Genomic DNA, 19625 nt, shown 5'->3' on the forward strand with positions numbered 1-19625 from the left:
CCGGGGGAGGGGCCCCACGTGGCGGCGCCGGCCCCGCCCACTCAGCTTCTGTGTTACGGTGGGGAGACCCCCATCGCCTGCGCTAGGCGGCAGCCCTGGGCGGCCCCGGGTCCTGGGCGGCTGCACACGCCCTTCCGGTGCCCGTGAGCCCCGCTGGGGGGGCGGGGCGCTGATGGGGCGGCAGAGCTCCGCTTGCTACCTGCGGGTGCTCTGGTGCCCGGGGTGAGCCCCCGAACTCCCTGCTGGCCCCCTGGCGCCTCCTGGCTCTGTGCTGCTCCCCGTTCCTGCTCCTGGTACCAAGCACCTGCAGGGAACTCCTGTAGCGCTGCCTCCTTCTGTGGGATTGGTGCTGTAGGCAGCCATGAGGTACTGAGTAAGCAACAAGTTTGAGTTTAAAAGCTGCCTTCTCTTGCCCATGTGCAGCCGCCCTGGTGGAGCAGTGGCCTGCTGCGTGTCTTGCTGCCCTGCTCTGCTGTTTGAGTGCTGTGTGTAGGCTGTGTTGGCTCTGCCCTGGGAGTGCTGGCTTTCGCCAATGCTTTTTAATGCAGTTCCTCTGCCATTGTGTACTTGGATGCAGAAGGGCGAGGCCAGAGCAGGATGTCTCCAGGTGGCACCTTTTCTTTGGCACCGGAAGTCAGAGTGATGCGGCAGGCCACCCCCTGGTTAGCTACAAACCTGTAGGAGGCTGGGAGTTGATATTGATTGTACTTGGGATGGTTCTTATTGATGAACAGAGTCCTGAGGGTTTGTGAAATCCCAATATGAACAGTGGCACCCTCTGTGTGTGAAGGCTGCTAAGTGCGCCAGCTGGCTGCAGAGTCTAGGCTCTTGGGTGTATGACGTTCCCCATGGCCCCGGTCACGTGCAGCTGTCTCATTGTTCAATTCCCCACACTCCCAGTGTGATGTGTTGTTTGTCAAGCGAGAACAATGCTGTGTCTGTGGGGGGGAGCAGTGTTACTGTAAATTACGCTAGGATATCATGAAGAAACTCTTTCAGGCTGGCTTCTCCCCCACAGAAGTGTTGGTTGGGCTTTGTGCAGCTATCCTCTCCCCCATATGCTCGGTTTAACAGATAATGTGTTTGGCTGAGTCTGAGTAATGGGCCCAGTTGATGGGAACAGACAGCAGAGGTGTTATTGTCTGAACTGTGGTTTATGGGTAGTCTGCTGCTACTGCTGGGGAGAGAACCCAGTCTGGGTTCTGGGGGAGAAATGAGTTAGGCCCAGGAACAGCACAGCCTCGTTTATGCAGAGAGGTATTTAACTGTGTTAATCTGAGGCCAGGCAGAAGGCTTGGCAGAGTTGTATCTTAGAGACTACCTAATTCAGGGATGTGTAAATTTTCATAATCAACAGCTTACTTTGTGAGATGTTTTTGTGGCATCACATGAAGTGAGCTGTTGCTTGTGAAATATTATGCATCTCTGAATTGGTTCGTTTATATGGTGCAACTCTACCCTGCTTGTCTGCTTGTTTCTGTAGAGAGAGCGGCAGGGGTTCCTCCAGCCCTAGAACACAGCAGACGTGGCCCAGCTAACCTTAGAGCAGCAGTGCCCCATATAGAAGGGACCATTTCAAGTCAGTCCTACTTCTTGCCCACCAGCAGTCTATCTCTTGGATTGAGGCCCTGTTGTGCAAACCGTACAGCATCACCCTGAATTAGCTTTGGTGAGTCAAGGTGGTACTGTGACTGGTCTCCAGGGCTGGTGAGCCGGAAGGCTGAACTCTGCCTAGGCAGAGGCCCATCTAGTACCAGATGGTCCAGAGCAGTGGTTCTCTACAAATGGGTCCCGGTAAAATAGGTTAACATTGATGACCAGTCCTGACCCAGTAAATAGTTTAAGTAGAAAACAGCCCTCTGGCCCTGCCGGTGCCCCTCACTCCCAACCCCAACTCCTGGGGGGTGGGGCATGGGGTGCCCCAAACAGCCCCTTGCAAGCTGGAACTCTGCTAGGGAAAAGCCATGGTTTCCCATGTTTTTTTCTACTTTAAATCCATTTTTAAAGTTGGTTGATCCATTTTTAAAGTTTGTTCGCGACCCTTTCATATATTCTTGCAACTCATTTCTGGGTCAAGAAATGCTGGTCCAGAGGAAGGAGCAAGAAGTGCTACAGAGCAAGTTTCTCCCTAATCTCCTGTCGGTTTATGGTTTGTGCCCTGATGTAGGAGGGTTTATCTATCGCCCTTGTTTTTATCCTGGCTGACGTGGCAGTTCTGTCAATCCTGTTAAATAGCTGAATCTTTCTTTCTGAATCCTACAAAGTTCTGGGCTCCAGTGGTCTTTTGTAGGAGTTAATTAGATGCTCTGATGATAAATAAGGAGAGTGTTTCTTTTCACGAGTGTTTAAACGTGCTGCCTTTCCATTTTATTGTTTGCCTTTTTGCTTTGCTATTGTGAGCAGGGGTTGGGGGAGGGTTGATAGGATTGCCTGACTTAGCTTTTCTATGTCTTCATTATGTTGAATACCTCTGTCTTACTTTCATACCTCCCCTCTAAACTTGTCCCAAATCTTTCATCTGTTCTCATGAAAGACTTTCCAGACCTTTTCTCATTTCAACACCCCTTTCATTTCTGCTGTTTTTTCAGAGAGTGTGATCAGATGAGGGCAAGGTATCATTTCATGTAAGGCATGGTAAAACCTCAAGTATTCTTTTGTCATGCTCCTTAATTGAGGTGTTTACGTTTTTAGGCCACTGCTGCCTACTAAACAGGGCTCTTTGCTGTGTGGTGCGCAATGGTTCTCAGGTCTCTTTCTTGAGCAGTGTCTGTCATTGGTCCTCTCTGTCAATTTAACTCCTCTGGACTTGAGAGAAGAATCTAGAAAGTATTGTAGTCTAAAAAGATGGCCTCCTGAGGTCCCTTCCAATCCTAATTTCCTATTCTGATTGTGCCATTGACACACATTAGCAATTATTCTGGTGCAGCCTTTGAGATCTGAAAGCCTGTCTGATCTACCCTGAGCAAAGTGGCCACTTTTTTACAAATCTGACACCTAGACTTTGCCTGGCTCAGGGCTGTACAAGCAGTTTGTTCCGGGGGAGCAAATGTGTCCCTTTTTGCATTTTTATAGCTGGAGAACCAGTCCTATTTATCCCTTATTGTCTCTCTGAAGGAACCAGAGAATCCTCTGTTTGTCTGTGCATTGCTTTAGGTCAGCAGTTGGCAACATTTCCTGGTAGGCTGGATCTGAGGTGGCTGACAGTAGAACCCGACTACTGCTGCTCCTCCCTGCCACCCAGTTGCAGCACAGCAGAGGAAGGGGCCCAGGCCAGGAAGTCCCTGTTGCCAAACACTGTTGAGCACTCCAGCCACTGAATGCTTCTGGAGCCAGTCACTCTGGGCTGAAAGTTGCTGATGCCTGCTTTAGGGGATTGCAAATCTAACGTGTAAGAAGATAGGAAGCATGAATAGTGATTCAAGGGAACCAGAACACCTAAATTAGTCTGCATCCAATGCTTTTTAATTAACCACATGCTAGAAGTCCCCCTGGCTTTTGTCAGCTCAGGATATGATTGAAGGAACTGAGTTGGGGTGAGGGAAGAAAAGAGTCTGGTGGAAGTGACAAACATGCAGGGTCCTGGAAAGAGCTGCTTGCATTTTCTGCTTGGCCTAGGCATGTGGACATAGTGGGGCTGTATTTCCCACTCTCATGATCCATCTCTCCTACAGATAACTGACTCGGCTGGACATATCCTCTATGCCAAGGAGGATGCCACTAAGGGCAAGTTCGCCTTCACAACTGAGGACTATGACATGTTTGAGGCATGTTTTGAGAGCAAGCTACCTGTGGGTAAGTGGAAAAAAAGGCTGGCTGCTTCCAGCACTCCAGTCAAGTGCATTTAGATGAGGGGAACATTTGGGAAAGGGTTTGGGGTAAAGTGACCCCCTGTCTTGTTTGCAGAGCACTTCACAATTATTCAGGGGGAGCAGTGGGAGGAATGGGATTCCTCAGGTCAAGATGTTCAGTGTTACAGAATAGGCATAACACTAGCTGTTAGATCAGGGGTGGGCAAAATACGGCCCAGGGCAGGTCCCTTGGCCTCACCCAGTACAAGTGCAGAGGGCAGCCTGGACCATGGCACATGTGGCTGGCTCCACTGCTCCCAGACGCACAGTGGGGCTGGGACATCACAGCAGCTGGATTCTGCCTCCTGGCAGCCCCAGTGACGGCTCATTCTAGTGGTCACTGGCAGTGGGCACCACCAGATCTGGCCCTGCTGACTGAGCACCCTGGCCTGTCTACCCAGCACCCACTGCCAGAGGTGCTAGACAGAGAGGGTGGGTCAGGTCTCCAGGGAGATGGGCCCAAGACCCCAGCAGGCAGGGCAATGCTCAGTGAGGCGGATGGGGCTCTGACTGGGCAGGGAGAGGTGGCCAGGGCCAAGATTGCAGGTCAGTGGTTAGGGCAGAGCCGTAATCTGCTTCTTGCATGACATCCTGACAGGCCTGACGTGGGAGTGAGGCAGAGCCCATGCCTGTGACTTGGCTCTTGCTGCCCCTGCCTCTGCAGAGTTGTATGTGGTCAGCCCCAGTACAGCATGGCTGCGGAGCAGTGTGGTTTAGCAGCGTGGGATGTCTCTGATGGATTGTTACCAGATTAGGCCACCCTGTGCTTTTGGGCCACCCTGCACTATACTGGAGCTACCCGCATGTGCCTGTGCTGGGGTGGGAGTTGGGTCATGAGTATACGCTTCACCCTTCTCCCAGGTCGGGCTGGTCAGGATCTGTTGTACAGGGAGTGAATTGCTGCTCTGCCCTGGCCCCATGCTGTCACTGACCCAAGATCTTGGCTGTGGCCCTGACCCCACCCTCCCATCACACTCCCACCCTCTGCTCCTTGTCTTCCCACGGCCCTGGCCCATCAGCCCAGCTGTGCACACCCTGTCGGTGTAGTAATCTACTAGTTGGAGCTCATCACAACTCCCTAAGTGGCCCTCCAGCCCAAATAATTGCCCATCCCTCTAGTTAAATGGAGAACAGTCACTACCTGCATTATTGTTGAGAGTGAAGTTGTCCTTATGTCTAGTCAGCAGAGTACTCAGGGATTCTTTTGGTTGAGGCCCAAGACAAAGGACAGGGAGGACTCCCTGAAGAAGAACCATGGTGCTCACTAGAGGAGGAAGACAGATCCCCCAGAAGTCTAAACGGGACAAGACTATCCCTTCTTGCACTTCCATTCTGCTTCTCCTTTCAGGCTCCTTTCCTTCCTCCCTGTTTGCCCACCTCTTCGTTTTCTTTGGAGGAATGTGATCTCTGTGTGCCCCCAGTGGTGGCAGCCATGTGCCAGGCTAGTAGCCCCTTTCTAGGGAGGGTGTTTTAACCTTTAGCAATGCTTTTGGGCTATACCCAGGACCCCTTCCTTTGAGTGATCCACTGACGGAAGGGGAGATGAGGAGGACGTCAGTCTTGCATTCGTGCTGCAGGGACAGTTGCTTAATGAGCATTTGTGCTGGCGTTTCCTGTGAGCATGACGCATTTGCCTGTCTCTTGGCTGAGCATCTGGGCAGGATCAGCTTCAGCATGAATACCCTAAAACAGCAAACATGTGGGCTCCTTCCCCAATTTGAGGAGAAGTATCTCTGCTTCCTTCTCTTGTTTCCTTCAGGCTTAAGGGCTCTCAAGTCCTCTCACAGTCACTACACAGATTATGCTTTTGGGTATACCATTTCTTTCATGCCTTATCCCAAAAGATCCCAGCATGCTTTGCTTACCAAACAGAGAGATCATCTCATCTCCAAACCCTGCCCAAAGCAAGGCACCTTTGCTGTGGGACCCAACAGCTATTTTGAACGTCATTTGGGATATGAGTAACTCCTGCAGCTGAAATAGAGGAATTTTCAAAGGAAAGTGATACTGGCTTTGGGTGGGATGCTGGTTATGTGATCCTTGTGTGCTGTTTCTCAGGATCTTCAGTGACCCCAAGTGCTCAGGGCTTTGGTTGTACTTCTCATTTAAAACGGAAGTGCCTCCAGCAGCCCAGTTCTTCAGTAACACTGCACTGGGGCACTAGGGGCAATGTTGACTCATTCACACCCTTCACTATACTACTTGTCTCTTCCTGGAACATGTCCAGACATTTCCATACACACTTTCTGTCTCCACTCAGCTGCCTCTGCCGCTAGCAGACAAGAGGCAGCTTCTGCTGCCACATGATCACATGCACTCCCATGCATTTCTGGCAGCTCTGTGTGACTGTTCAGCAATTGGGCTGCCAGACTGGAGTTGACTCTAGAAATGTACCAGTTGCTGAAGGGACCACAGAAGCTGCCAAAAGGTGCAGGAGTGTCTCCTTGTGCCTTCTGCCAGCTACTGGACAATAGCAAGAGCCTTGCTTTGCTTGGCAGAGGTGGTTTAATTCTGCCAGCAGAGCATCGGGTACCACTGACAACTTTATAGTATGACTAAGCCTTCACTTTCATTATCATAGTCTGAGGCAATGTGGCTTTAGGGTTGCTTCAGTTAGCTGTATGTAGACTTGTGTTCCTGCTGCTGCTGACAAATGCTTCAGTCTTGGCCCTGGCCCCTCACAGCTTGCTGTCAGGCTCCCTTGAGTTTTCTTTTAGCGATTTCTATCTTGATGTAGGCAGAGGATTTCCAGGTGCAGCCTGCCTACAGAGGCTCAGTGGTGTGAGGTAACTCCAAATGCCAGTGCCTGAGAGCTAAGAATTCCTCAACTCTGAGGGTTAGTATTTGGTGGCAGCTGAGCTGCCTATGTCTCTGTATCCAGTGGTGCCATGGATTCTGCAGTTGGGACCTTGCAGGTGTGCGGGCCGGGAGCAGTCCGGGCCCTTTTTCGTGCTGCGCGGGCTGTGGCCAGCAGCCCAGGCACGCTGGGTCGGAGAGAACAGGCGACACGCTGGAATTAGGCACGGATGCGTAATGGTTGATTCAAGATTGTTTACTTACACCGAAGATGGTCGCGGTGTAGGCTGGACAGTTTCCCAGGCACAGCTCTGCTTAAATCCTCGTTTGAGGACTCAGACAACACTCGGATCACTCCCACGGAGTTGTCGAGGCTCCGTGGATCCTTTTGCGCGCAGGGATTACGTCGAGGATTGCGATCGGTGACGGGGAGAGGCTAGAGGCTGATCAGACCCCTGTTGCCTGCTTGAAATGCACTGGGTCCAATAGGCTCCGCAGCGCTTAGAGATCTTCACACAGCGTGAAGTCTCCTCCTCCTGGTGTTCGTGGAGTCCTCCAACTTGGGCGGAAACCACTCAAGCCTTTTATACGGCTAGCAAGCCAAACGCAAGCCGCCACGGGTGAATAATTTCACGCAAGCCAGTAATGGGGCTCGAATTATAATACAAATGGCGGGAACTCTTTGCAAAGTGCATTTCTGTGCTGCAAAGAAGAAATGCACACTGCAAAGAAAGCTACAAATTGGCGGGAAAATAATTCAGTGGTGCCAAAGCGCACACAAAACAAAATCACACCTTTGGGTTGTGACGGCAGGCAATGCTGTTGCATATGCAGAGCTTAGTGAACGAAGACATGTGGAGCTGCAGTGTCTAAAAGGGTATGGGTTCCTAAGGCTCTGGGGGACTTGAGTTTTTTGGAGAGGAAGCTCTAGAGTCCTGTGAACTGTTGGCTGTGGGAGAATTGACTGAACTCTGCCAAACCTGTCCTGATGGCTGATTCTCCTTGCACCTCTGTAAAGACATTACAGCCTGCCCCGATTAGGCTGGGAGGACAGTAGACTTTGCTCAACAAAGCAAACAGATCTTTCTGGGCTGCAGCCAGGGAGGTCACTGTCATCAGCATTGTGGCTGTGTTGGGGAAGCAGAGCTGTTGGTGGAGGAAATATGGGACCGTTGGACCAGGTGGGGTTTGGGCAAAAGGGATTTCTCAACCCCTGGCCGCAGAAATGGGGAAGTGGAACTGAGAGGCAGCAGTGTAACTCTGTGTGAAGAGCTCCAGGCTCTGGGACAGTGCTGCCCACCAGTGCTGGGGATCTCCCTGTATTTGTGAGTGGTCAGCAGGCTGTTTCCTCTTCTTCCCCAGCACTCAGCTCTTCAGGCTGTGGTTGTCTTGTCCTGCATTTGCCCAGTAGCATGGAAGCACCCTGCCACTAATTCCTTAGAGGCTCTTGCTCTGGGCTGAGCATCACCTATTTTCAGGCCAGAATTGCCCTTGGGATCCCCCACTGCCAGTGAAATAAACAAGTGCCTGGTTCTCTTTTGGGGGGGGGCGGGATGGACAGACTGGAGCATAATTTTGCTGCCAACACTGGGAGCTCTCCCCTATGTGTCTGAAGCGGCGCTTTCTCTTTCTGCTCATTGCCTCACCTCAGGAAGAGAGAGACCTTGTCTGGGGTAGTCCCAGTGCCTTTCCAGGGTGACCTGTTGGAAAGGCCTTATCTCCCTGGGGTGGGCTCTGCAGCAACTGGACTGTGAATCAGGACTTCTCATCTCCAAAACCATGGGAACATTGTTTTTATTTCACTCCTGCCACCACCAGCTCTAGGAACAGTAAGGAATTATTTGGACTCAGATGAGATTGTGCAGTAGTTGGGGCCCAGCTTGAGTTTCTCTCTGGAATGTCTCTGGACTTGGGGTCCTCCTACCTCTGTAGGAGGTCTGCTTCTCCCTTCATTGTGCTCAGCATTTCTTATGCTCTTACAATCCTCTAGGAGCTGTCTCTTATGCTCACCCTGCCAGCTACGGTTTCTTCCCTCAGTCTGAGACAAAGCCCATGTGGTGGTTGAAATGCAAAGGCTGTGTGTTGCGTTGTAAGCAGCAGATGAGATTTAGTTTTTAATTCTGTCTTCATGATGTTTCCTCTTTGTGAATTTCATTACTTGGCTTCTAAAAAATAAACTAATTTCATCATGTCCAACCCTAAGGATCCCCACCCCCAGCAAGGTTTGAACTCTGGCCCTTGAGATCCTACAGACCAGACATCACTCACTTGAGTTAGAGCAGTACCTTATGTGTAGGCTGGACCACCTGCTAAGAAAGGTTACAAAGTATGTAGTACCCCCAGGTTCTACAGCTACTTGGGAGATAGGTGTCCAGGACTCTGCTCTTGGCCGTGGAGGGATGACTGGCTAGTCCTTTTCAGGTTGCTGGCCAGAATGACCCAGCTCAGGCACAGGGTGGGTGGGAGCTAAGACCCAGTTGGCATGGAGAGCTCCTGCTTCCACTGCTGTTTCCCAGAGGAAGCACAGGGAGAGCAACCTCTGCCAAACACTGCTTAAGGCCCCATCTGCAAGCTGGATAAAATGGCTCCGTGGGCCGGATTCAGCCTACAAGTCATAGGTTGCTGACCCCTGGGAGAGAAGAGCTGTGTACCTCTGTTTGGCATGTTGACCCTGAAAAGCAGGGTAAGTGAGGGAGGACAAGGGGATGAAACTTTATCTTGTATTTGGGGTCTGGGATCTATTCCCCTCTCTGCCTTATGCAGCCTTTCCAGTTAACTGCTTTGTAACCTGGAGGGGTGACACCTGACCATCTCCTGAAGCACTGCAAGCTTTGAGTATACTTTGTGATAAGAATTGGAAGTGCTCCAGCCAGTAAAGGTGAGATCTGGACCCTGGCAGTCAGCCCTGGAGACTTTTCCTTAGGCTGCAGAGTGTTTGGCTGGGAGCATCTCACATCTGTGAAGACTTCCTAGTTAGATGGCACGGTGGAACAAGTTGCTTCGTTCAGTTTACATATGAGCTGCTCTGCAAAATGCTGCCCCCTGGATGTTCTCTCTCCTTGCCTGCCAAACACAGTACTAGGATGTCACCATGTTGCTGTTGGCATAAGCTTCCCCATCCCCTCTTTGACTTGTTTTTGGTGGTAGCTTTCCCTGTCTTTAAGTGCTTCCTTGCCCTAGCTTGGCTGTTGGCTGCAACCTTTATCCTAGTCATTGTGTGCATCTAGTCCAGCAGCTCAGTGGCACAGGGCTGAGCAGGCTCTGGGTATGCTTAACAGTTTGTGCCACAAGTGTAGCCAAGGTAGGTGCACTGATGAACTGTTTGCAGTCACCTCTGCAGGCTTCACTATAGACTAGCTGCATCATTGCATTGAAGAGGGGGCTGCTTTTGCTGTGTCATATGCAAAATTAGCTGTGACCTTAGATTTTGGCAGCTTGCTCATGTGGCTTGTACTAGGCAGGAGAGTGGTTCCTCAGTCCAGTATCTCTTCCTGTGATGACTCCCCCCCTGGGCAGTTTGTACCTGTCATAGCTTGTTCTTTGTTTCCTCTTGCAGTGGTTTGTATCCTGCTACTTTGTGGTTTTGACTACAGCTTGCTTGCATTATCTCTGGGAGATCCTCCCTCAGCCGGGGTTTGTTCAGAAGTGTCTGTGACTTGAGGCAGGACTGTGCAGCTGGCCGGAGGTGCATAAGGGAGGGGTGTTGAGTCCTTCCCCAGTGGGGGGAGCTGGTGATTTCCTGGCAGGCAGAACTCTGTACACAATGAATCCTTTCATTGCACTTCCAGGAACAGGGCGGATGCCGGACCAGCTTGTGATCCTGGACATGAAGCATGGAGTGGAAGCAAAGAACTACGAGGAGGTATGTCCCTTTCCTAGCACTCATGTGATTCCAGGGCAGATCTGGGGCTCGTGATGGGAAGCTGCTTTCCCAGCTGTGATGACAGCCTGTCTGCAACCCAGAGCTTCCAGACGAACCTTGTGGTAGAGCTTTAAAAAAACTGCTACTCAAATTCTGTGGGGGCTGAGTCCCAGTGTGTGAATTTCTTAAGTCAGGCAGCTTGACTTGGCTTCTGGATGTATGTATTAGAAGCAGCCAGCAGCTGAGACCAGTAGCTTTCTCTGCCCCAGCAACCTAGGACAACTTGGCAAGGGAGCTATTCCTCCTAGATGTGAAGCAGGATTACAAAAGGCACTGACTTGTGAGGGGCCCAGGGACAATTTCAGTGTCTCATACTTAGGACAGCTAAAACTTACTCCTGTTTGGTTTGACACTGTGTGTGGGGTATAGTGGGGCTTGAGAGCTGAATCTCTCAGACCCTTTGAGTCCTAGCTTTCAGCTTCACCCAGGACCCTTTTTGTTGGGCCTGGGCTTGGGATATCATTTGCCTTGTGGTTGGGAGTCTCTGGATGGTTTGGCCCATGGGTTTTGATGACTTGTGTTAACAAGCAGACTTGAGCTTTTTGGCATTTGACCTTCAGTGGTATTGGTGCTTGGGAAGATTAGAGCCCCAAGGTGGGGAAGGCTCTTAGAGATGTTCATTGGCAATAACAGGTATGCACCAGATAGGAAACCAGAGTGGCTCAGGGAAAAGAGTGGGCAGCAAAGCAGGTAGGAATTTGTAAAATAATGTGGTGGCAGGTAAGGTTAGTGCTACCCCTGAGGTAAGTACATAGAACCCATGTCTGCTGGAGCAAGAAGACAGACCCTCTACAATCCTGGGCTGACCATGCCTGGGGCACTGCATTCGGTTGTGGGCAGCCACTGTCAGGCTGCTGACAAATTAAGGGCTCAGAAGAGCAAGCACTGATTGGGGAGTAGCTAACGGCATGGGCGCGGGCCTGAGGGAGATGTGATGAAATCATTTGGTTGACACCTGGGAGAGATTAGCCAGGAGGATTAGGATGAAATTAAGGTCTTGTGTGTGTGTGTACGCGCGCGCGCACACACACGCACGCGCGCGCACACACACGCACGCGCGCGCACACACCCACCCTCCTTAAAAGAATGGAACTGTTAAAAACATACAGCCCCCAGTGAGGTCACAGCTACGCTGATGTAAATGTGCTTATACTACTGTACCTTGCTCCTGTGCTGGAAGGAGCTTGATCTTCTATACTAGCCTAAACAGCCCTGTATTTACTTTGTACAGACTCCTCACTAGGCCCCACCACAGTCTGACAGAACGGACACTGAAGCAGAGTTCCCGCACAGTTTGAAGATGGGGCTGCGAGATGTAGGAAACTCTGATTGACCCACTTGCATGCCTTGGTGAAGCCACTCCCAGGATTAGGACCAGGGTCAGCAAAGGAGCTGAAAGCCCAGTACCCATGCAGGTTCTTAGGGCCCTGTCTGCATGAGAGGGACTTCCTTGGCACAGCACATTGCCTCCGGCTATTGACAGCTCAAGGAGACTTGATGTCAGCTGCCTGAGGAAGGACTGCCCCCTAGTGCACAGCCTGTGCATTGCATAGAGCTTGGCTCAAAGCATCAAGGGCCATACTCCTCCTGTAGAGACATGCTGCTAGGGGAAGCCTTTTTGGAACACCCTTGGCTGCCAGCCCCCCTGACTCTGAATCCCATCTTGGCTCTTACCTCAAAGAAGAGTGGTTAAATATCCATTTCTAGGTGAGGGATGAGAGTGAATTTGGCAGTGGTTTGGTAGGAGGTGTGGGGAGTTGCTGTGGTGCTAGCCCCTATCATACATGTGGTGCAGCAGTGTAAAAAGCAGCTGGCGTTAACGTGGCTTATTCCAGTGTTGAGTGAGCCCTGGTTGCTGACACCACCGTGCAGCATATGGCTAGTAGGAACTTGCTCCTGTGTCATTTTTCACTGCAAACTCTTAAAGGGAGATTACCAAGTTTCCCTTTAGCTTTGCTTATTAACCTTGTTCAGGGGTGTGAAGGTCTCAATCTGGGACAGGCTGTTCCCTGGTGGAGTCTTCCTTTTCCCATCCTTTCATTCTGAATATGGGGAAAAATAGCATCTCATTAATGTCTGGGCTTGTTTCCTCAGCATGGATTTGGCCACAGAATTCCTTGGATAGCTCCTGTGGGCCTGCTGTTTGCAGGGTTGGGTATGTCATGCATAAAGCTCTTCACCAGGGGTGGACAAAATGTGGCTTACGGACCGGATGTGGCCCGCCAAGCCATTCTACGTGGCCCATGGGGCCCCTAAAAAATTTAGCAAATGAATATTAGTCTGCACTGGGCTGCCTGTCATGCAGCCCTCGATGGCTTGTCAAAACTCAGTAAGCGGCCCTCTGCCCAAAAGAATTGCCCGCCCCTGCTCGTTAAAGAACTGCTTGGCTAGTTCATGGCATCCCAATTTTGAACGTTTCTGTAAACCCATTCATTCGCTTTTTGCTCCGTCCGCCTCAGAGGACCAGTGTTTCTAGAGCAGTGCTTTTCAACCTTTTTCCATTTGCAGACCCCCTTGAATTGTAAGTATGGGTATTCACATACTTTTGATTGATCATAGTCATCTTTTGCGGACCCCTTAGTTGTGGTCTGTGGACCCCTATGGGGTCTGCAGACCACAGGTTGAAAACCATTGTGCTAGCCTGTCTGGTGTTTAAGCTCCCCCTGCTGGCTGCACTGAACAGCTGCAGCTGTATCAAGACACTTGTCTTATGTTTGTTTCTGGAAGTAATTCTGCTGCTGTGCCAGAGACACTGCCCAGTCTTGGGCCAGGCAGTGACCAGTGCATGGGGTTCCTCTATCCTTCTCCTTTCAGAATTAATTGCATTTCATGCCTCCTTATATGAGCCTTTCCAGTGTGGTAGCCCTGGGGAATAAACGGTGGTATTCCTTCACTCAATGTCACTTGCTTGTATTGCTGTGTGAAATTTACCACTTATACATGTTGCTGCCACACTGCAAGGAGATTTTAAGCATAGTAAAGGCAAGAATTGCCATCTGCTTCTCAGTAGCCTCCGTTGTATCACATTGCCATTCTTATGCTGTAGGTTGAGGTACAGTGTAGTCAGGTCATATCCCTTCTGGGAAGAAGAAATTAATTCATTGTGTTCAGACACTTTTAAGCTTGGATGTCTGTAGTAACAGTGTGCGCTTTCTGATTGAATTTCCTGCATTGTTTTTTGAAAAATTCTTAGGCCTGAGGTGCAAAGGCTTCCCTTGCTGGTATTACACCATCACATACAGGCACCTGCAGCTTGGTCTTTTCATGTTTTTCTTTCTTGGAGGTTCGGGTCCGTGGGAGACTCTGGCAGCCCACACCTCAGAAATCAGTTATGAATAGACTAGAATTGGGGGGAATCGGGAAGGAATGTGCATAAGCACACGTTTATATGCCTGCATAGTTCTTGCTGTGAGGAACAAATGTTTGATATTTCACAGGGGGTAGTGAGGTGTAATCACTGTGTTGTCCTACAGTGTTTTCTGGCCTTTGAGGGACAACTTCTCTGGGGAGAGAAGCACGTTGCGGCGCCGCCGCGCCCCCCTCCCCCCCCCGGCATATGTGACTTGAAATGTGCTCAGATTGGTTTCAGGAGTAGCCCACACAGGAGCTATTGTTCCTTGCTAGTAACTGATTTTCCTTTACCAGATCGCTAAAGTGGAGAAGCTAAAGCCTCTGGAGGTGGAGCTGCGGCGCCTGGAGGACCTTTCTGAGTCAATTGTCAATGATTTTGCTTACATGAAGAAACGAGAGGAGGAGATGAGGGACACCAATGGTAAGAATTCATGTATCCCCTTCCCCCCAAGAGGACAGGAGATGTCAGAACTGTCTTCTCACAAGGTCTTTGTTATTGGGGCAGAATTTGGAGTTCAGTCTGCAGCTGTTCCTAATTATTTCATTCCCTATTTAGAAACTTCCAAAGACTGTTGGAGTTGGGAGGTTGGAGGGAATATTCAATTAGTCCTGGATCTCTCCTCTCTAGATGTAGGTTCCTTCTTTCTCCATCTCCTGGTCCCTAATGTGTGCTCATGTTCCAGCCCAGTGCTGCTTCTATCAGATTGAGCAGTTTTACCGTTATGACAGTGCTGCATTGTCCATTTGCCCTATTCCCTCCTTCCTGCCCCTCACCCTCCTCCACTGTGCATGAAATCCCACCTTTGAAGCTTGGCAGGGTGGGGAAAGGTGAGGCGCTAGAGATGACTGTTCAGGAAGTACTGGTTTCCTGGCTCTGGGTCTTTTGTGCTTCTGCAATGGTTTATTGTCTATTTCAGAGTCAACCAACACGAGGGTCTTGTACTTCAGCATCTTCTCCATGTGCTGTCTTATTGGACTGGCCACCTGGCAGGTTTTCTACCTGCGTCGCTTCTTCAAAGCCAAGAAGTTGATTGAGTAAGAAGGCAACTCCCCTTCCCCTCTCCTGAGCCCTGCTGGACACCATCGGAACCCAACAATGGCTCTTCAGAGCCATCTTATAGATGATACCACTGACTGGAGCTTTCCTGCAGGAACTGGCCCCCTAAAGTGGGAGGAGGGGAGCATAAGCACTGGAGACAGCTGGGGGAGTCTTCAGTCCTGTTGGAATATGGGTTTGGGGGAGGGTGTGATGGGTGCAGGGACTCAGGGGGCAGCGATTAAATAAAAATGATGTTTCCCTGACAGCTGCAGTTGGCTTTTGCTGCTGTCTGTTCTCCTTTATAATCTAGGTTTGATTCTGTCTCCTATTGTGCCTGTGACCATTGCATTACTCTAAGTGACTTGAATATGCTGAGCTTGTTCTCTGCCACACTAAAACTGGAGGTGGGGAAGGGGTGGGACCCCAAGCTCTGACCTGCTGGAACCATATCCTTGTGCCAGCAGGGCTTGTTGCAAAGTGACATGGGTTACTGTTTTAGCAGGGACTCTGAGGCATAGTCTTTGTCAGACCTTGGTGTTTCTCCCTGTGGGAGCTGGAATCCTTGGCTGATGACTGGAGGGAATTGGGCACATGGGTGTGGAGGAAGGGGAACTAAATAATTTAACAATAAATTGTGGAGCTTGGAGATGAGAAGCCTGCCTTGCCTCGGACAAGTTGTTTGGATTTGGCCCAGTCTGACTGGCTATTTTGCCTTGGATTTGCTTTTTCCATTCTGGAATGATGAAGCAGTTTCCTAAAAGCAGCTTTGTTTCTGAGGAGCTTTGTGTGAAAATGGGAAGCCTCACACAGGTATATTTGTAGTGCGAATGGGAACGTGGTAGGTTGGGAATTTCAGTCTTTGGTAAAGAACAGTGAACCCCTCTTCTCATCTGACATGGCTAGACTTGATGCAGTGTGAGGCTGGCTGGACTTCTATTTTACCAGACTTTAAAACAGGCAGCAGTAGCTTGGTTTAGCTGTAGCAAAGTGAAATGTGAAGCCTTGCATGTGGTGTACCCTGTGTGCATGGGGAGACCCTACGTACCATCTAGCAAAGGAGTGGATAGGGGAATGTAGATGACCTGGAGTACAATGTACTGGGAATTGTCATATGCCCTTCTGTAAGTCTCCAAGCAGGTGAGAACTTGTGGTGAGGGCAAAATTGTCTTGGAAACCTTCCTAAGCTGATGAAAACAACTATGCTGCAGAGAGGAGGAAGTCCTTTGTGATTCTTCTCTTGCCAGCATGGAGCTGTGCTGAAACAAGCCAGTCTGGGAGGACCAGGTAGGCTCATTTCCTGAACGTATTCCACAGCAATTTCTAGACAGAATTATTACAGTTCTTCCGCCTTGTCTGCATTTCCATGGAATAAAAGGTTCAGTAGCCTGGAAAACCCCCAGCCCTATACCTTGGCCCTCGTGGCTGGGAGTGTTATGTGTCTCTAACCCTGGGCCTCCTTACTATTCAGAAAAAGCAGCTTTTGCGGGTTTTTTTTAATGTTGTGAATTTAGACTAGAAATAAGTTAATATTTGTGCTGGGGTGGGGTGGTTCAGAGTCAAAGATTGTCATAACGCAGGACTGTCCGCTGTTGCCTCGTCACTTCAGGCGCATTGAATTTTTGTACTGTTTGAAATTGTGTCTTTTTAGGCTTCTTGGTTTCTCCTCACCAGCCTCCCCGTTCCTGCTGCCAGGATTGTGGCATTGCTAGTTCTACCTGCAAGTGCTCAGACTGTTTCTAAAATCCTGCTTTTTTTTATAAGCTATATTAAGAACCTTTAAAGCAGGGGTGTCCAACCTTTTTGAATGTGGGGCCGGATCACGAACTTTTTATCGCCCAGTGGCCTGGCGAGCCATATTCAAAGATGGCACAGGAAGTGGTATCATATCCGGAAGTGATGTCACATGACCCTTGACACCAGTGAAGTTGCAGGGGTTGACATGGTGCTGGTTGACATGGCATGTATGCCTGGGTTGACACAGTGCTGCAGGAGCCGCTTGGCTACAACTGGGTTGACCTGGTGCTGGAGAAGCTGCGGGGCCAGGCTGGGTTTAACCTGGGGCCTGCCCAGCCTGCCAGTGCCATGCCCGGGTTGACATGGTGCTGCAGGACCCGCCTGGGCAGAACCAGGCCGGCATCAGCCAGGAAAAGCAGCATGCAGCTGAAGCCAGCTTCCTATGTGCTGCTGGGGACAGGAGGAGACCGGCCAGGTCTGCACCGGCCAGTAGAAGCGGTGGCAGAGCCATGTGCTGCTGGGGACTGACCGGTGTAGGCTCGTCCTGTCCTGTCCCGTGCCGAGTGGCACATGGCCCCACCACCATTTCTGCTGGCTGGAGCAGACCTGGCTGGGCTCCTCCTTCCCCAGCAGCACATGAGAAGCGGCCCCCTTGGGGCCTTGCGCGTGGGCAGCCAGGCCCGGAGAACTGCAGCGCCCGGGGAGAGACTGGCCGGGGGAGCCAGCGGCCGCTGCTTGGTGTCTTGCGCGGGGCCGCTTCCCCGGTCCCCGTGGGGGTAAGCAGCTCCCCTCCCCTCGCTGCTGGCTGGGGCCTGCAGGTCAGCCCTGCCTGTCTTGCCGCAGCCCAGCTGCTGCTGTGGCTCTGCGCTCTGCTGCTGCTGTGGTGGCGGCACGCTCAGCAGCAGCAGCTCTGCGCCCTGCGCCGCTGCCACCACCATTCTGTGCTCCGCAGTGGTGGCTCCGCACTCTGTGCCTCCACAGTGGCTCTGCGTTCCGCGGCGGTGGCTCAACACTCCGCGCCACTGCCGCCATGGGCCAGATAAAATGGCTTGGCGGGCCTCATGTTGGACAAACCTGCTCTAAAGCCTGTCTGCTTTATCCCTCTAAATGCTTGGAAGCTGTTAGAACACGGAGTAGCAGGGATGCCATAGTAGGTTGAGATTGAGCTTCAAAGGCATTTAGACTGTCTGAAGACTGTAGCGGAGCTGCTGTATTTATACAAAAGAAAAGAGAATATTTGGAGGTGGCCTCTCGATTCCCTGTTCACTAAGGTGCAGTGTTTTCTGATTTATCTGATGTAAATGAGGTGGGGAGACTTGCTTTACACCTGGCTGTCTCTTGCTCCTTTAATTCCCTTGGGGTTGCCCAGCTTCCTTTTCTGCTCATTGTGGTGGTTGAATGGTTTTCAGGACACAGGTGTGAGAAACTTGTACGGATCTGCCTGTAATTTCTGGTTTGGGGATTTTTGTCAATTTTCTCAATAAAATTTGTTTAATTTTGTTGGGAGAAACTCCTGAATAATCTGTGTGAGAATCTTGTCCTCTTCATGGCACATACCTGCTAACTACTGCTTCCTGCAGTGCTGCCCTCAGTCTTCCAAAGCCAGTCATCCAAACACAAGGACCCTGGTAAGCTTTGGGACTTAAGAGACTCAGGGTTTCCTCTGGTTCAGATTTTACTAACAGATTGTAAATATGTTTTTCTAAAGAATGGAGGTGAACTACAGGCTCCTACAAAGTGCAAAAGCGACCAGTCTCTGTCTAGTGCAGCACAGTTGTCTTCCTGACGATGGCTGCTTGACCTCTTATGAAAGGGCTACCTCTAATGGGAGCAAGAATTCCTTGTTCATTAAATCTATGCCCTCATCACTAATTGTGCAGTCTGAGGATGGTTACCATTTCTGAACCTACCACTGTTTAGTTTCACTAACTTAGCTTGTAACAGAGTTGGATTTGTGTTGTCAACATGAAATGCTCTGCACCTGCTTTAGCAATCTGTGACATACAGTTCAAGTTAAATCCTATTCATGAATAGAAGAAGTTGGGTTAGTTTCATCTTAAATTCACACATTAAAGATGAGATTGCCCCATGTGGATGACAAATAAGCAGCAACTAGAATACACTGGAACCTATTCTCCCATTCAGGTAGAGCTCCGTTGCTGTGTTAATATACATCTTTCTTGGACACACCGTCTCCTACTACATCTTTTTCTCACCTGCTCTGTGCATGGAGACTGGAGCCACTGGTAGGTTCTTTCATGACTAGTGAACCAGTGTTGTTTTTATGAAAACCCTTTGCTGCCCTTGGAATACAAAACAAAATAATTCAGACAAGTGATTCAAGGAAAACTACCGTTCCTCAGTGAAGATCTTTTAAAAACCAATGTAATTCATGATTTTGTGGCAGCTTGCTTTTTATAATATGTATATCCTATGGACATTGGTTCTCATGGTGGACCATGCTGAGGCCTCAGCTATTGTGAATCCTCCCAGGTAGTGGGCTGTCTGCTGTATTTATACAGTGTCTGGCATGCTGGGCCCCAGCCTTTTTTAAGTACTACTGAAATACTATTAGATGGTGTTGTCAGTCAAAATTTCAGAAAGCCCCTCCAGGTAAGACTTATTTTCTCAGCAAGTCCTTGCTTGAGTTTTAGGTATGTATTCACTTAGAGTTATTCTGTTTGGCAAGTTTGGATCTGGGTCTGACTTAAAGTGTTGATGGTGCTGATCTGGTGCATTAGTTCACTTTCCCCTCTGAGAAGTGGGCTGAAGCTGAATGTAGCAGTCTGCCAGCTCGAGGAACCTGGGGGCAGTCTGCAGGTTGGTAGGGACTACAGCCCAGCTGCAGGCAGTAAAACCTGATTACAGGCTACCTAGGAGGACTGGGCCAGCTCAACCAATTAAGAGGGCTCCTGGGGGAAGGAGCCAGAGGGAA

At 50.3% G+C, this 19625-nt stretch overlaps 1 protein-coding gene across 1 annotated transcript; it reads left to right on the forward strand.

Annotated features, from left to right (window-relative positions):
• The first annotated feature begins 40 nt into the window (after positions 1 to 40).
• On the forward strand, positions 41 to 16547 carry TMED10 (transmembrane p24 trafficking protein 10). Its single transcript, XM_025200768.1, has 5 exons — positions 41 to 58; positions 3672 to 3792; positions 10433 to 10506; positions 14212 to 14338; positions 14835 to 16547. Exons 2-5 carry the CDS (start codon positions 3756 to 3758, stop codon positions 14954 to 14956), a joined length of 360 nt encoding a protein of 119 aa, XP_025056553.1. The 5' UTR covers positions 41 to 58; positions 3672 to 3755; the 3' UTR covers positions 14957 to 16547.
• Positions 16548 to 19625: the final 3078 nt, after the last annotated feature.

Source organism: Alligator sinensis, unplaced genomic scaffold, assembly GCF_000455745.1.
Source record: "Alligator sinensis unplaced genomic scaffold, ASM45574v1 scaffold280_1, whole genome shotgun sequence".
In the NCBI taxonomy this organism is placed as follows: Eukaryota; Metazoa; Chordata; order Crocodylia; family Alligatoridae; genus Alligator; species Alligator sinensis.

What these genes read in the sequence shown, in the direction of transcription:
- TMED10 (XM_025200768.1), top strand. Translation starts at nt 3,756, where the DNA reads ATGTTTGAGGCATGTTTTGAGAGCAAGCTACCTGTGG. An exon ending in TGAGAGCAAGCTACCTGTGG is followed by an intron (nt 3,793 to 10,432) that starts GTAAGTGGAAAA and finishes TTGCACTTCCAG; the next exon opens with GAACAGGGCGGATGCCGGAC. An exon ending in GGAGATGAGGGACACCAATG is followed by an intron (nt 14,339 to 14,834) that starts GTAAGAATTCAT and finishes TGTCTATTTCAG; the next exon opens with AGTCAACCAACACGAGGGTC.